The 18,395-nt window shown below is 32.9% G+C and overlaps 1 protein-coding gene across 2 annotated transcripts in view; it reads right to left on the bottom strand.

Moving 5' to 3' along the window:
* Positions 1-510: 510 nt before the first annotated feature.
* The window catches only part of ANGPT1 (angiopoietin 1), a 315,373-nt gene continuing 297,488 nt past the window's right edge, over positions 511-18,395 (bottom strand). For both annotated transcript variants that reach the window (XM_074267098.1, XM_074267107.1), the window contains exon 9: positions 511-1,904. In XM_074267098.1, coding sequence (XP_074123199.1) covers positions 1,744-1,904 — 161 coding nt within the window. In that variant the 3' untranslated portion in view covers positions 511-1,743. The remainder of the gene's footprint in view (positions 1,905-18,395) is intronic.

Raw genomic sequence — 18,395 nt, 5'->3', positions numbered from 1 at the left:
TTTTCTTGATTCATTTAAGTAAGAATTGGATCAAAGTAATTTCAACATGGGAGATCTATCAGGAATATTTTATTTACAGTAGTAATTATAGTCTTTGTGTTGATCAACTGTGTGACTTTTTCCAACAAATGTACAACTCCTCCAAGAATGAATTCTATTCTCTTCTTATCCCTCACCCACTTATGTTGATATATGTGTTTCTATCACCATCCCGTCCCCATGTTTATATGTATGGATATGTCTTTCTATTCCCCTTTACCTCTTATATAGGTGTATGTTTGTGTGATTACAGCATATGAAGATTCTTTTCACAAAATAATGTTTTTCAATATGTCAGAGATGGCTTCATATGGCAGAGACATTACTGGAAAACCAATGCAGATTCATTGCATCTTAAGGAACAGCTAATACTTTTTGCAGATAGGTGTTTATTTTCATTAATTTATCTGAAAATGGCATGGCCACATTATGTGTTCTGTACTTTTTACCATGATATAAACATACTATATATACATTTCATAACAATATTTATTCTTTTATTTTTCTTAGACTAAAAAGTGGTTTTCTCATAGAAAGGTGGAAAAAGGTGGACTTTGTAAACCTGTTTCAGTTAATGCAAACCTTTCATCTGCAGTGAAGCATTGGAGATCAGGAAAATGTTTTAACATAATGAAGTAACACTTTTAAGAGTGCACATGCAAAAAAAAAAATATGATAAAATGAGCTGCTCCAGTTAAACTATGTTTAATACACACATGAATGCTGCTTTTTCATATACTGACAAATGAAAAAGAGTAGATGTCATCATTAAATTTGCAAAACAACAATTCTCCATGGTAAAATTCACATACTTTAAACTTTCCTCAGGCTTTTCCAATAAGACATTCAGTCTGCTTTTAATATGGACAAAAGCTTCAACACTAGAGGAAAAAATAGCAACAATAGGAAAGCAAATTTGCTTCTCATATCAACAATCCTAGTTGGAAGATCATGCCTATCAGCTGTGGGCTTTGCCTAAAAGCAGAAAGAACTGAAGATTTTCCATCTACTACTGTTAACATTGTTCATTTACTATGATTTATTATGTTTCCCCAAGTGAAGTAAATTTAACATTTGAAGATGTTTTAACTAAGAATAACTATTAAGTGTGATATGTGATTCTGGCTGCAGAAACCCATCCATCTACAATGAATCCATTCAGAAAACAAAGATCTGAATATTCCTCCTGGACATCCATTTAAGCTGTGCAAGAACCAAAGCTTGTTTTGTCATACTTTGCATAGATGCAATGCCATTTCATGGGTGAAATACATTTATTTTTCCCCTAAGGGATAATGGTGAGTCAATTTTTGTTGTTTGATTCCTGAAATCAATACTCTCCTTTTTAATTGGCCTTTTTCCAATGGAAGAAAATGCATTGGCTATCTGGGATTTCAAAGTGAGCTCCAGATGTAGCAGATGAAACCCAGAAAGTGAACTCATTTCTTTCTTTTGTCAAGTGGAATGGTGAAGCACATTCCTTTTAACTCCCCCAAAAATCTAGGCTCAGAAGCTCAAGGAGAGTGAATTTTATCAGGCCTTGAAACCAAAAGAGAGGAAAAACTGGACTTCCATGTTACTACTACACAGGTGGAGGGAAGTTGAGATAACTTCTGGCTGCTAGCACAAGAAGTCTGTCTTCTGGTAGTAGTTCAGCTTGATGTATCTGTTGGTTGACTTCAAATGGCTTTTGATGAGATGTTTTCAGAAGTCAGAGGGTCGGATCATCATTGTTGTGGATCGTAAGGAATAGCTGGGTCCTTTGAAGTAATGCCATTTGATTCCATTCAGCTTTCCATGATTCTGCCCAGCAGTATAGAACATCCCATTGAGATTAGATGGGCCACAGGCATCAAACCACCAACCTGAAAAAAAGCATCCCAGATTGGAGGAATAAGTGAGAAAAAAAATCACAAAGCAAATAAATTATTTGTGTTTGATTTTACATTATTGATTCATTGGAAAATGGTTGTAGCATTATGGATTTGGAGCTGGAAAGGATATTAAGAGATATTATTATTACTCTTCTCACCCTTTATTTTATTAGGTAAGAAAATGAGGTCCAAATGATGAGGAAACCCCAAAACTCTGAAAAATCCTTAAAGGAGAAAACCTCCTTGGACTCTCCCTCAGGGAAGGAACCCTAAGCACAAACAGTTTCATCTTTGTTATCTGGCTCAGTCCCGAAACCTCATTAAATTCAATTCAGATTCTAACCCTGGCTGAAACCCAGCCAGGAGCCAACCTGGGACTTCACCCACAAGCCCCCTTTAGCTTGTAGCCAAAGTCCCTTATTATAAAAGAGCCAAGCTGGAATCCTCTCTTTGCAGAGGTCCCAAACATGTCAGCCTTACACTTGGCATGTCAAAGGATTTCTGCCCGCTGGAACCCTGGTTTTGGTGCCCTCCTCTCTTTATCTAACACCTTTTAACTTTACTTTCAAACCCCATAATAAACCTCTTTTATCAATCTAGGTTTTCGGGTCTGTAAATTCCTTTACTGGGGACTCTTGCGCTGCTTACTTAGATCTCATTTAACTCTGTATCCTTGTGCCGACTCCAAAGGGTTTTTAGGGGAGCTCAATTTGACTCCCTGTGCCCCAAACCTGCCACTAGACCTCAATTAAACCTAATTTCATTTAGGTACTCCCAATTCTAAACCTCATCACAAACATAGCAGTAATAGTAACAGAAACAGAAGCAATGGACTTTATATAGCATTCTAGGATTAGGAAAGAGCTTTAAACAGGTTAATTTACTTGAGCCTTACAACAATCTTATAAAATAGCTGCAATCATTATTCAAATTACATATAAGGAAGGCCAAGAAAACTTGAGTGCTAGATCATTGTCATGAAACTAATTAATGCCTTAGGCAGTATTTTAATTCAAATATTTCTGATTTCAAGCCCCCAATTATATTTCAATAGAACTAATTTTCTCTGTAATTCTACGTGCTTTTAAAAACATTTATGAATTTTAAAACATTATTCTGCAAAGTCTGTAATTTTATTAGATGCCAAGGGATCCATGACCTAACAAAGATTAAGGATGCCCTTATTTATCAATAAGGAAAATGGGAAACATGGTGAAGTGACTTGTCCAGTGTCCCAAAGTTAGCAGAATTATAAGACCACAGATTTAGAGTTGAAAGGAATTTTAGAGATTATCTAGTTTAACTCCCTTATTTTAAAGATAAGGTAACTGGGGCCCAGAGATATGAAATGACTTGCCAAAGATCATTTTCTATAAATAAGTATCAAAGACATGATTTAATACTAGGCTTCCTAACACTGAATGTAGGACTCAACCCACTTAACACAAGCACTTTTTGCAATCAAAAGGCTTTTAAATACAGTATGTAAGGCACTAACTGAACATTTTGCCAGATAAATTATAGATTCAACAGCCCAAAATTTTAGAGCATTTATTGAGGCCTTATTATAGATAAGAAACTATGTTAGGCTCTGGGTAAAAAAAAATTTTTAAATATATAGTCATTTCCTTCAAAAGATCACATTCTACTAGGAGAAGGGGCTTGTAGCCAAAGACTTCCTTATAAAAACGGGCAAATTTAAACTCATTTCTTTGCAGATGACCTGCCATGCTATTCTATGCCATGCTATGCCAAGGAAACCACTGCCCACTGGAATAATATTCTCTTCTAGCACTACTCTCTCTTTATCTCCATTACTTATACCCTAAAAAGACTTTATGCCTCTCTGTCAGAATTTCTCTAAACTTTACTTCTCTGCCAGGACTCCTCCACTAAAGAATTCAGCCTTTTTGTTCATGCATAGCAAAGGCTAGCTTCCCAATGCCTATAATAAACCTCTTTTTATCAATCTAGGTTTTTGGGTTTGTAAATTCCTTTAAGAAGAATCTCTGCACCACCAGAAGGGTGTTCCCAAAACTCCCTACTCATGCGCCAAATCTCAAAGGGGTGTAAGGGAGCCTAACCTCTCCATTTGGTTCCCTGAACTCTAAACCTGCCACTAGACCTCATCATTTAATTCCCTGACTACCAAGAACTCTAATCTCATCATTTTGGTTTCCTGAAAACCCTAAATCTACACCTCATCATATTTTGGTTCCCTGACCAAAGGGAACCCCAAAACCTAAACCTCATCACTCTCTTGAAGTCAACATCACTTGTTGACTTCATTAGTTTTCAAGGAAAAAATGATCATCTATGTAAGTAAGGATGCAGTTAAGAGACTTACAGGAGATTGATTTTGATATTCTTTTCCCTTCCTTGTCAAAGGTTTTATCCTTTCTTATTCTTCCCCCTGCCTTCCTAATATCTTATTTTATTTTTGCCCTATTCATATTGCCATATTCATGTCATATTTATATATGACAATCATATTCATATAAGATTATGTCATATATATGTATATATATATATCAAGATATTCCTATCATGTTCAATGTTCAATAAAATTAGGTTTGCATTACCCAAAGAAATATATATGTAGATGGCTATGAATTCTACACATCCTGCACTAGTCTACACCCTGAGCTATAATCCAGAATTCTCAATTTCCTATTGAATGCTTCAAAATTATATCTTTAACATATCCCAAACTCAACATATTCAAAACTGAACTCATTTATTCTTTCATCACATCCACCTCTGTCTTCAAATTTTTATTTCTGTCTGGGGTATTACCATATTTCTAATTGCCCAGGTTTACAAACTGGTTGTTATTTTTGACTTTATTTAATTGCTACATCTTTCTCTTGCCAAAATATCTCTCATAACTTATTTCACCTCTCTACTGACTCACCATTCTGGTTCCTAAATAACTTCTGGATACATAGCACTTTTTTGTTATACATGCCCATTTGTTTTTTGTTCATTTGTTTTTTTTTTATTATGAATCATGTTATAAAGGAAAAATCAGAACAAAAAGGAAAATCCATGAAAGAAAAATAAAAACATAGGGAAAAAAGTGAATTTAGCATATATTGATTTACATTCAATCTCCATAATGCTCTCTCTAGATACGGATGCTATTTTCTATCCAAAGTTATTGGGATTGCCTTGGATCACTGAACTGCTGAGAAGAACCAAGTCTATCATAGTTAATCATCCTATAATTTTGCTATTACTATGTACATTGTATTCCTGGTTCTGTTTATTTTGCTCAGCATCAGTTCATGTAAATCTTTTCAGGCTTTTCTAAAATCAGCTTGTTAATCATTCTTTTATAGAATACTATTCCATTACTTTCAAATATTACAACTTATCCATTTCTCAATTGATGGACATCTACTCATTTTCCAATTCTTTCTTAACTCTGATTTATAGATGGCACAATGAAAACAGCACTGGGTTTGAAATCAGGAAGACTCATTTCATGAGTTCAAATTTGACCTTAAAGGCCTTATTTGGGTCATCCTTTGCAAGTAACTTAACCCTGTTTGTTTCAGCTCTTTATTTGTAGAAATGAGCTGAAAAAGGAAATGGCAAATGCCAAAATTGAGTCACAAATAATTAGACACAATTGAAACAACTAAACAACAACAACAAAATTGGCATCCTTCCTTTATATTTCTCCATTCTCCACACAGTTGATAAAGTGACTGTGATAAAGTGCAAGTCTTCCTGTGCCTCCTCACTGGAAACAATAAATATCACTGGTTGTCCATCATCTTTAAATTCAAATATAAACTATTTTGTTGGTTTTTGAGTAATTTCCTACCTGATTTATGAACTACCTTTCCAACATCATTATAAATTATTTATTTTTTGCATTTTAGGGTATAGTCATAGACATTCTTGTTATTTTGCACACATAAAATTCCCTTTCCTATTTTTGCACTTTTATTTTTACTAACATTTCTATTCCTGGAATATATTCCTCTTTATTCCCCTAGCCCTCTTATTTAAGTCTTTTAGACTCATTAGTTTCCTTAAAAGTTCTAATTTCTCCATGAATTCTTTTCTTATCTTTCATCTGCTACTCTCCTTAACTTCCCACTCTTAATTGACCTTATATTCATTTCCATATACTTTATGTGTATAGCATATAGTACAGACTGCAAGTTCATTGAGAATAGAGACTATTATATTTTTGTCTTTTGTATTCCTCAGTGTTTGGCACTGTGAATGAAATGCTTAATCATTGTTTCCTAGTTTCTAAAATTTGTCTGCTCTGCACTAATACTGAAATATCTCATGCAACTAATATATATAAAACCAAAAGAAATACAAACTTCTAAATAACTGAACCAATCAGCTGCCTTCAAGTACTTAAAGTAATATTTTGTAGGAGATTGATAAGGTTGGATTTGGCTTCATAATAGATGTGATGGTTAAAAGTTCTTAAAGGAAAATAGAGACTTAATGTCAAGAAAATCTTGAAAACAATTTGAGCTGATGCAGAGTAGAATAGACTAATCTGGGCAGTAATGGAGTCTTCTCCATCAGATATTTCCAAGCAGCAGTTGGATGAACTTTGTCATCCAATTCTCAAATGAGTTAGAGATTCCTTTCAGGTATAATCTCTGAAGTACCTTCTAACTCTTAACTTGCGTGATTATCTATCTCCCCCTTAAATAAGCTCCTCAAGATAAAAGGAACTTAATAAATTATTGTTCATTTATTGATAGTCTATCTTTGATTGTTTTGCAAAGATACTATATTTCTATAATCCTTTCAGACATAAAAATCACTTTTCTCATTGTTACCTTGTGCAGTAGTTGGTATACCTAGATATAGCAATCTATCACCTCTATCATTTATCTCTTACCTATCTCTATATTATTTATTACCCCCTCAACCTGTCCATCTATCTCTGTCTTTCATCTCTTTCCCTCTAACATCTAGTCAACTATCATTTTTCTTCATATTTCTCTGTCTGTTTCTCTGTCCCTCTCTCTGTATTTCTCTCTGTCTTTGCCTATGTTATTCTATCTATCTATCTTTCCCATCACATATATGAGAAAACTAAGGTTGAGATAGGCTCAATAATTTCCCCCAGATAACAGATATAATAGATGAGAACCAGGACTTGAATTTAGATGTCTAGAATCTAAATTCAATACTGCATACTATAGCATATTGACTCCTTAAAATAAGTTTTATAGATTATTAAATAAATTCTTAGTTGTTTTTTTTATTCCACTTAGTGTGCTTTTTTTCTACCTAAAAGTAACACTAATGAAATCTTTAGGGAAAGATTAATGCCAGATACATTTTGACAATTTGTATTTTGATACAGTTGACCTCTTTTTGGTTGCAGTTATACTTAAGGGAATAATGGCAAAGAAAAAGAAAGCTATACAGTTGATGTTTTCTGTAACATGAGCATAACCTTGTAGCAACTTTAGAAAAAAAAATCTAACCAGAGAAAACCAAGTTCCCATTTTTCAAAGTGGGAATATAGAAGCATCCGGGTTGTGTTTATAGACTCAAAGTACAGACTTAATAACCTGTATTCAATACTGCTTATTCTTGGAGCAAAGGAAAGTAAGGTTTGCTTAATCTGGAAATGTCAAGAATTCAATGCAAACAATATAAATTCTAATGCACTTAAAGCTAAAGAACACCAAAACCCTTTTTGTTTTGCAAAGAGAGGGGAGGATGAGTGAAATTCCACCATTGTTTTCTTAAGATTAATTCTTTCATTTTTTTGTTAAGAACAAAAAATGAGAATTTTTTTGTATTTTAATATATATATTTCAATATTGAGAAATTTACTTACACAGAAGACTCCCTAAAGGACAAATAACCCCCATTTTAGTGCTTCAATGAACTAACTTTCCTGCTTCCTACTCTCATGACCTGCTATAAGGGCCTCTTCCATCACTTTAATGAGTTTTTAATAGACCCACAAACCTCCATCACAGACTTGGGAGTAGACAAATTTAGTATACTATTGAGACATTACAGAATCACAGGATTCCACAGTTGAAAAGGTCTTCAGAAACCATCTGGTCTACACATACCTGACCAAGTATCCTTTCTAAATATAACTCATAACTGGCCTCCTACTTTTTGCTTGAGGACTTCCAGTGAAATAGAATCCACTATCTCTTGGGGGGTCTCTTTTATACTTTTTGATTATCTTTAATTGCTGGGATATTCAAAACTAAATATACCTCTTTGTACCCATCATTCTTGGTTCTGCCCTATAGGCCAAAGCGAGCAAGTCTGTTTCCTCTTCTTGACTGCTTTGAAAACTTCAGAACAGCCATAATGTCTCACTATGAATTATTATGTCCTAAGTTCCATTTACTAAAATCTATAAAACATAATATGAGACTCTTCAGTTTGTCATTATGTTTCCTGAACCATGGGACTCAGGAGTAAATATAATACTTGATTTAGTTTTACTAGTTCATGTCAATAGGAAAATTTTTGTTGTGATTTTTGGTCTGATTAATGAAGTGAAATCCAGGAAAATATAATTTAAATGAGTTTATTAAAAAAAATACAACAAGATAGCAACAAGTTGAGGAGCTGCTAGGTGGTGCAGGGTATAGTGTACTGGCCCTGGAGTTAGGAAGACTCATCTTCATGAATTCCAATATGACCTGATGTTTACTAGCTGTGTGACCTTGAGCAAGTCACTTAACCTGTTTGCCTCAGTTCTGTGTCTGTAAATTGAGCTAAAGATAAAAAGAAAAAAAAAGATACTATTCCTATATCTCTGCCAAGAAAATATTATATGAAGTCACAAAACAACAACAGAGTTACATCTTGACAGGCTGATTTCTAGAGATTGGCAAGGGAATAAAGATGGAGACAGTTTTTATGGATAACTTTCATAATAAGATAAAGACAATGGAGGTAGATCCATATCAGCAAAAGGGATTGGGAAATTGCATCTTAGCTCTTCTTCAGTTGCCAGTACATGCAGACTAATGGGTAGCAGGTGAACTGCTACTTGATCAATAGCAGATAATATAATAACTGTAGATTTCACGGGGCCTTTCCTAAAAAAGCCCTCCTTTAGCAGAGCTTTCTTCAATAGTAATTGACAAGCAGGAGAGGGAGCAATGGGACACTGAGTCAGCATAACTTTCAGTATCACCTCTATTTCTCAATTACTATCCCCTCTTAAGGCATTGTAAAGTTTTTCCTTTAAAGTAGTATTTCCTATGCCAAATAGTCAGTGGTTTTGTTTAGTAATGGGGAAGGCTGGGGGGGGGGAGATCAGAGAGATGATCTAGAAATTCTAGTTCCCTATATGAAAAAACAAAATAGAAAAAGCAAATATGTATTTCTTTGTGTATTTCCATGGCACCTATAGCCTATTACAATTTTGATTATTTCAAGGCTTGGAAAGTGAAAAGCTATGATATTGCTGCTGTTCCTACAGTTCAAACTGACATGGGTGATGAACAAATAAAGCAAACTAAGAAGGGGTAGTGGTCAAAACATTAGTATAGTAAATGTTTTATAAGTGTTTATTTAGTGAATGACTAGAATGAAATAAGAAAGGGAAGGAAACAAAGATCTGTTAGGAAAAACTATAAAGGAACAAAACAGAGAAAAGGCCATCTTCAAGAGATCACTGAGGAGAGATGAAAGGATGGCAGGAAGAAGGGCTGTGAAACAAATAAACAAGGGGATGAGTCAAAATAAATTGACAATTTGAAAATCTACTTCTGGTTTGGTCACAAAGGCTAACTTAGCTTTATAAATGTTAGGCATGTATGAATATACCATAGAACTAGAACTCTGGTAGTTAGAGGTTACCTAATAATTATTAGGGGATTCAAAGCTAGAAGAAACCTTAGGGTTCAGTTAGTTGAAATTATTCATTTTATATTTTCTAGATGAAATGCTTAGGCCCATAGAGATTAAATTATCCCAATACCCTCTAGAAAAATATAAGTTCAGTGAAGGAAGGAATTTTTTTTCTTTGTATCTCTGGTACCTCTCAGAGTCCTTCAAATATTTTATTGTTTAGCTGATTAGTTGTGTCTGACGCTTTGTGCCCTCTTTTGGGATTTTCTTGGCAAAGGAACTGGTATGGTTGGCCATTTCCTTTAACAGCACATTTTACAGATGGGGAAACTGAAACAAACAGGATGAAGAGACTTGTTCAGTGTCTCAGAACTGGTTAGTGTCCTCATGACTCTAGGATTGGTGCTCTATCTACTTTCTTCTTTGCTGCCTTCTAATAATATAGGCATTTAAAAATATTTAATTCAGTTTAATAGACCAGGAAAGCAGTCACACTTCTGCTTTCTTATTTAAAAGGAAGCCAGTCTCTTTTTAGCTGTATCATTTGTGATACAATGGAGAGAGTGCTGGACCTGGACTTAGGAAAATTTCAGACGCTGATGTTCAACTCTGAGGTTTAACTCATTTAAATCTTTATCTGCCTTATATTCTTAATTTGTAAAATGAAAGATAATAACTTCTATCTCACAAGGTTGCTGTGGGAAAAAAATGAGATAATATTTGTAAAGTGCTTCATAAACCTTGGTGATGTTTTTTTTTTCATTCTTGAAAAGAATTATGAGGTCATTAAATGATATATAAGTGCTCATTATGATTATTATTGTTAGCCTTTTCTAATAGTACTTTCTCCTCCTTTGACCTTAATTAAGCAAATATATCTTCAATAGTTTGTTTTTGTTGTGTGTGTTTTCCATCACATTTAGCTTTTTCAGATGCCTTATCCCTTTAGATTCCTACTCCCAAGGGATTTGCATCTTCCCATTCAAATACCAAGACCTCTTGAAAGAAGCTTCTCTATGCTGTTCAAATGGCATGAAAATCTTTGTGTCTACCATATTTTATCTTGCAACCAATAATCTTTCATCAACAATCCATGTTTAATCTAAGAAAGGGAGATGGGGATAGGAGGGTTGGGATGGTGGGGAAGGCAAGTAAAAGAAAGTTTACATTTTTTTCTGTTTTAATTATTAATAATAAATCTAACATGTACATGTGAAACTTATATTTTTGACAATGAGATTTAACATGACATTAGACTAAGGAAATTGCCTTATAGAACAAGTTAAAAACTAGGGAGAGACTATATAGAAGTACTAACCATTTTCATAAGCCTATAATTGCAAATTAAATTAAATATCAATTATAAAATATTAAAGTATTTCTACTTTCTGTGAGAAACATTTTTCCATTCTCCTTAATGCTTGCATATTCCTTTTGGGATACTTTTAATTTACAATAAATGTATCATATCTATATCTCTTATATATACATAGTATTTACATGTTGTTTTCCTTTTATACTACAAAATTCTTGAAAGGACTGTTTTTGTCTTTCTTTGTATCCTTAGCACTTATGACAGTACAGGGCAAAAAGGAAATGCTTAACAAACGTTTGCTGACTTGACTGTTATCCTTTTATCCTTTAGGAAAATGCATAATGAGTCCTATTTTTGTTCTTTTTAAATCATTACTTCTAGTTTTGAAGAAGGGAGAAAATAATTTAAAAGGTCCACATAACATATTTACCAAGGACATGTCCTCTTCCCTGTGTTTGGTTAGTAACATTGGTCTGACCCTGTATCAGTCAGTCCCTTCTGCAACACATCCTTTATGTGATAGAGAACAGAAAAGTTCTCTGGAAGTCTAGTGAAATGGGGTCTCTGATCTCTATCAGTTTCTTAAGGGCAGCAACCTGAATGATTTGTGGTGAACTGTTATTCACTAAATAAAGGAATGCAATCAGTAATGACAAAGTAATGAATATGTGGCGATCACATATTCATCAGTTGTAATATCCAGTGAGGCCACGTTCTCATAGTGTTGAGTGACAAGAGCTCTGAATAGATGCAGTGCAACAAGAAAGCTGCACAGTATTTGAAGTCAGAGGTTCCAGGTTTGAACAATGGCTTCACTCCTTATTAAAATAAAGGAGTTAGAATGGTTGGCTTCTAAAATTCTTTCCAACACTAAATTTATTATCTTGTTATTTACATCTTTAAAAACTCTCTACTTCTTTTTAGAGTTGTGAATAGATTGTAAATTGGAGTAGAAGGAGCCTCCTATATTGAGGAAATAACAATTTTTTTTTTTGGTATTCATATGCATTTGTAATATGACTAGTAACAGTGGAAAGAATATCAATATAAACTACCATGTGCAAAGTCATTGGAGATGAAGGCAATAAAAATAGATTTCCTTACCAAAGGGGAAGGTACATTGAGGGTCATCAATATGTTCTTCACACTATCATGTGTGGATAATGTAGTTTTGTGTATGAATGCAAAAAGGACTTGCTATTTTCTCTGCATAGTGCTCTCCTTCCAGTCTGCTTCATGGTTTATCCATGGTTCTAGAGAGAACTAAGGAGTTGCTTAAGATGCACAGGGGTTACATGATCTGCCCTAAGTTATTCAACAATTGTCATATGCGAACCATGTCATCTTAACTCCAGTGACTCGTAACTTATTTACCATGTTGGTCTACCTCTCTTTCTAATAGTAATATGCTTATATTTCCTTATTCAATTAACAAATAATATCTTCCTTTATGATTTCTAAGGATTAATCAGGCCTCTCCTGGATTGATTATTTTTTCATATTATCAAGTTATTCTTGAGATGGAAGAGACCATAGAAATCTATGTGAAGCTCATTTTGCAGGTGAACTAAATAAGGTACAAGGGTCCACATAAAATGGCATAACATAAGAAGTACCGAATTTAGAGGTATATGACCTGTGTTTGAATTCAGACTTTGTAACATGATAGTTTACACTATTTTGGGAAAGTTATTTCCTTTTTCAAGGTACCAGTTTCTCCATTTGTGAAATGAGTGAGTTAGACTAGATATCCTCAACAGTATTTTCTAAACTCATGTCTTATCCATAGAAGAAGAACCAAAATATAATGTTTTATTTATTGTTACTTTTATAGGTTATATTCTGGAAATAACCCATGTGCTGCTGCTACTCCTCCCCAACCCCATCCTCAAGAACAAAAACAAAAACAAAACAAAATATTGGTACATTTAAAATTTTAACATGAAATGTCCCATAAAATTCAAACTTTCAGTATCTTATATCTGGTCAATTTATAAATCTATGTTGTTATTCAGTCTTTTTTTTCAGCTATGTCCAACTCTTTGTGATCCTATTTGGGGTTTTCTTGGCAGAGATACTGGAGTGTTTTGTCATCTCCTTCTCCAGCTCTTTTTTCAGATAAGAAAACTTATCTGTTAAGTGGCTTGCCTAGGCTCCAACAGCTAGTAAATCTCTGGGGCTAGATTTGAACTTAGAAAGATGTGCCATCCTGACTTGGTGATAGAGCTCAATACTCTATCACTTGTGTCTGCTGCCTTGCTGGTCAATGTATAGCAAATTCTTATTCAGATTTTTAGATTGATGATTTTATACATTTCAATGGTTCTATTTTCCCCACTCTGATATTTGATATATTGAATTAATAATAGTAGTTATCCTTTTTCTAGTGCTTTAAGATTTGCAAAGTGCTTTATTCATTTCACATTATTTTTGCAATGCTTAGAGGTAGAGATGATTATTATTCCCATTTTATACCTGAAGACAATGACACAGACAGAAAGCAAATAACTGCCACTGTCCCAGAACTAGCAAGTGACCAATAAAAGGAAAGAATAATGCCTGACAATATTTGTAAAATTATTGACATAGTGGCTTTAACATAGTAGGTGCTATAAAAATATTCTCTCACTTTGCTTTTTTCTCTCCCTTTATTCAATTCTGTTCTTCCCTCCCTCTCTCCTTTATTCTCTCTTTCCTTTCTTCTTGTTCTTGTTCTTGTTCTAGTTTTTGTTCTTCTCTTCCTTCTCCTCTTCTCCTTTTTTCTCTTTCTTCTCCTCCTTCTTGTCTTTCTTCTTCTCTTTTTCCTCTTCCTCCTACTTCTTTTCCCTTCTTCCTCTTTTTCTTCTTTTTCTCTTCCTTCTTGCCTGTCCTACTCCTTTTCTTCATTGTTACTATTAATATTATCCTATTTATTGAGTGCTTGTGAAAATATTTTGAAAGTAGTAAATTGTTACACAAAAAGCACAAAGTATTGAATGGTAAATGGTGCTTATAGCAGAAACAAATAAAACAATAATCTCTGTGGATTATAGAAATGCATAAAAACTTAAAATCCAAGTAAATTATTCTATTACTTCCCTGTTCTATTTCTGTTTCATTAATATCATATAATTAAGAGTAAGTCAGTACAAAAAAACTACTTATGTTCAAATATCACGGACTAATTGAGAAATGTTAACTAAATGTGATTATTTTATATGTTCTATTTATGAGTTTTATTTTCAATTGTGTCACATAATGGAGTAGAACAAAGAATTTAAAATATTTATCCACCTCAGTAATTCTGTAGCTTGAGAACTATGTGAAATGCATAGTAGGACCTACCATCCAGTTATTTACTGATGATAAAAATGATAAATTAGCCTGAGAAAATACTAAGTGACAAAGGCAGTATTTCATATTACCTTTTCAAATAAATTAGAATTTCAGTTGCCTAATTTATACAAAACTCACTAACCACAGAGTAATGGAATAAGTCAGTCTGAACAGATGAAGTATTTATTCTAGGTTTTCTCTCATTAGAGAAGTTTGGAAAGGCACAGGATGAGTGAGTGGGTGAATAATAAAACAAACTAATACTTTTCTGAGGGAATAGTTGTATATAATTTGTAGAATGTACTAAAGGATCAATAATTACATATTCAATTCTTAATGAGTTGATTATGACTCCCTATATAAGAGAGAGAATTTGAGTTATGGAGGAGGGACATGGTCTGTTTAAGGCAAGATAAATAGCAAGAATACAGCCCATATAGATAAATGAAAGGGGTTTATAACAAAGTTCATTTTGTATTTTCATTTTTAAAAATAAATTCTTGTGTTCAAAAAATTCATCAAATAGTTGCCACCTACTGGCAATAAGGTTTTCCCCATTTAGCAGATTAATCATCAGAAATAAATAATCATGCCACTCAGACTACTTTTGCAGGCTTTCGTGCTTACCTTTTATGTATTCATTTATTTAGCTATTTGTTTATTCATTTATTTTTTGTACCACTATCATGGCCTCACCTATCCAGGCTATGAAACTATCATCCTAAGAAGAGGTATCATAATTTGACTTTTGTTGAATCATTTAAAAGACTGTTTACCCAATGTAAAAAGTACACTAAATCATTGGAACAGTATAGGAAAAGACCTTAAAGATTATCTAACTCAACTTATTCATTTTATATATGAGGAATTTTAGGACCTTGAGAAAGGTCACACAATGAGTCAGTGACAAATTGGAGTGGAGACCAAGATTCAGAACTCCTTATTTGTAAGACTTCAAAGGTTCAGATCTTTCTAAAATGCTGTAGAAGAAAAAAGAACATTAATTTTATCTTCAATTCTGAATATAGAATAGAAATAAGAAATATGCCAAACAAACTACTCCAAGAAAGGCAAAACCCCAGTGTACTCAGTGATTCAAGGAAAGGATGGAAGGGGGGGACTATTTATTCTAAAGATTGATAAAAACCTCTCAAATGTTTTATAGTTGGCAACACTTGAGATGTATTTTGCCAAACATTTTTTGTAACCTCCTGTATAATTCAATAAGAAACCTGATATGAATGTTTCTAATTCATTTACACTTAACTCATTAAAATTTAGATCTGTAACATCTATCTGTAATATCCCAAAAGCCTTTTTCAAAATATTTGGATTCTTATCTTTGATGTAGAAAATCACATTTTACCAACAACAAATGTAACTTTGACCTGGAAATATGAGTTTAAGTCAAATCTTTTCCAGTTCTTAACACAGGAAGTTCAAATGTGCTCTTAAGTTTGGAAAACCACAATCCACAATGGAATCTTTGGTATTTTGTCTCCTTTCAACTGATGCTAATTATCCATTTTATACTGTGCCAAGCATATAGAAACACCCAACTTCACCTTTAGCAAATGATATAATCATGATATTCCAAGTACCCCTTTTAGGGGAGAAGAAATCCATCATTTTCAGTTTTAATATCATTTATTTGGAGAACTGTAATAGAACCTCAACCTGTCAAATCTTCTAGGAATAAATTATTTTGTCTATTTTGTCCAGCTATTCTTCCATAACTAAATGTTTACCCCAAATAAAATATAGGCTTCTTGAAGCTAGTGACTCTGGGTTTTGTATTACTAGTATCTAGTGTAGAGACTTGCATACAATAGAAAGTTTTAAAAGGTTTAAAATTCAATTGTGAGTTTGAATTTAAGAGAATATACAGAGATCTATACATTTGTTTCTGTTTATTTTAATCATTTAAGTAGAAATTTTTTTAACTAAATTAGATACTTCCTGGTTTTCTCAAATAAAAGGGCATAATGTATGTCAATTTTCCCTACTGACTTAGAGTTAACATCATTAATATATAAGTTGAAAGAGATTTTATAGATTAGAAGGTTTAGGGATCTCAGAGATCATCTAGTCTAGAGCTTCTTAACCTTTTTCTACTCATAACACTTTTTCACCCAAGAAATTTTAACATGACTCAGGTATATAAGTATATTAAATAGATTTACAAATCAAACATTTACTGGTAATAAATTTTAAAGAAACTTATTTTAATTCGTTGAGATATATGTATATATACATATATAATTTTATCATTTACTAAATCTGAAAGCAAATTTTGATGTTAATGTATTTGTTTATTTTTACATAAAGAATTAAACCTTGGTGGAATATTTGATACATTTTACTATTGTCCAATTTTTTTTTGCAACCCACACTTTCAGTTACTCAACTGAGATATGTAGGTTAAAGACCCACAGTTTAAGAAGCTTTTATCTCATTCAGTTCCTCTTATTTTACAAGTATGACTAAATATAGTAACTTAACTCCCATTAAGTGAAAAAAAATTACAACCTAGTTCTCCTCATTTCCAATCTGTATTGTTGCCATCATATCCTATTATTCTTAAAATAATATAGAGATTAATTATATATGTATATATACACACACATATATATATACATAAATATATATGTATATATGTATACATATACATATATATAATTATAACTATACCCACTCAGGTATGTAAAGCTACATGGATTTTCACTCTATGACTTCACATAGCTGATCTTAAAATTTTCAGGTCTACTTTTTATATTTTTTTCTGTCTTCTTTCTTTAGGTCAGGCTGTCAACCATTGTTCTTACTACTCTCACTGTGCCTGTAATCCACTGTGGATTTGGTAAAGATAAATTGACAGGTAATAGATAAATTGGTAATAAACAAATTGGAGACCCAGTGAATAGAGCACTGCTCATGCAGTCAGAAAGATGTGAGTTCCAATGAAGCCTCTGGCATTAGATATGGCAGCCTGGGCAAGTCACTTAATCTCTGTTTCCTTAACTATAAAATGGGAATGATAACTGCAAGATTAAAATAATAACACAATCAATATTAAAATAATATCACAATAATATTGTGATGATACTTGTAAAGCACTTAGTACAATGCCTGGTATATAGCAGTCAATATTATAAATGCTTATTCTATTCCATTCTTCATCCCATTACCTGTTTGGAAAATAATTCTTTTTATTCCTATAATAACACAATATAGTGTATAATATACTTTAATTCAATTTATCAAGCATTTACTGAATATTTGCTAAGTGACAGGCACTTTTGTATACACTGGTAATAGAAAAGAAAAATGAAAACTATCCTAATTCATTAAGAATTTACATTCTATAATTAAATTTGAAAATATACAAAGCAAAAAAAAGTGAGGTGTAGGAAGGCACTAATAATTTTCTAGGTGAAGTGGTAGAATATTGGATGATTAGAGAAGTGGGTTGGCAAAGGATTCTTTCTTAAATTGTGGAACACTGTGAGGAAACATTAACTTCTTTCTTACACTCATCTTTTTTGTTCCCTTTCTAGCATAGCTCATGAATAATGAAAATAAGTAGCTTGATCACAAGGCAATCAAGGGTTCATACCAATTACATCGATGTGTTTGGTGAGGAATTCTCTGAACTATAAGGCTCTGGAACACCTTAGCCTGTAAACTTATTGAATAATAAGCTTGATGGTATGGATGAAAGAATTTCAGTTTTCTATTTCCTTACATGTCCTGGCATCAATGTTGGTCAAATTGACTTACTGAGAAGATAGCAATGGTCAGGGATATGTGCAATTGTGCAATTTGGAAAAGTCAGCAAGGTATACAATATTAAGGGAATGTTGAGAGACTGGGAATTCTGAAAAAGTTACCTCATGAACTGCGGCACCCTGAAAAGAATATTAATAGTTACTATTACATTATATCAAAATATTATGGTTTACAGAATCCAAGGTTTATTAGCCATAAAATTTTGATATGTTTTATCAATTCTCAAAATACATAAT

Source organism: Sminthopsis crassicaudata, chromosome 1, assembly GCF_048593235.1.
Source record: "Sminthopsis crassicaudata isolate SCR6 chromosome 1, ASM4859323v1, whole genome shotgun sequence".
Lineage (NCBI taxonomy): Eukaryota > Metazoa > Chordata > Mammalia > Dasyuromorphia > Dasyuridae > Sminthopsis > Sminthopsis crassicaudata.
Note: the sequence above shows the minus strand (reverse complement) of the source record. Positions and strands in the feature narration are given on the sequence as shown.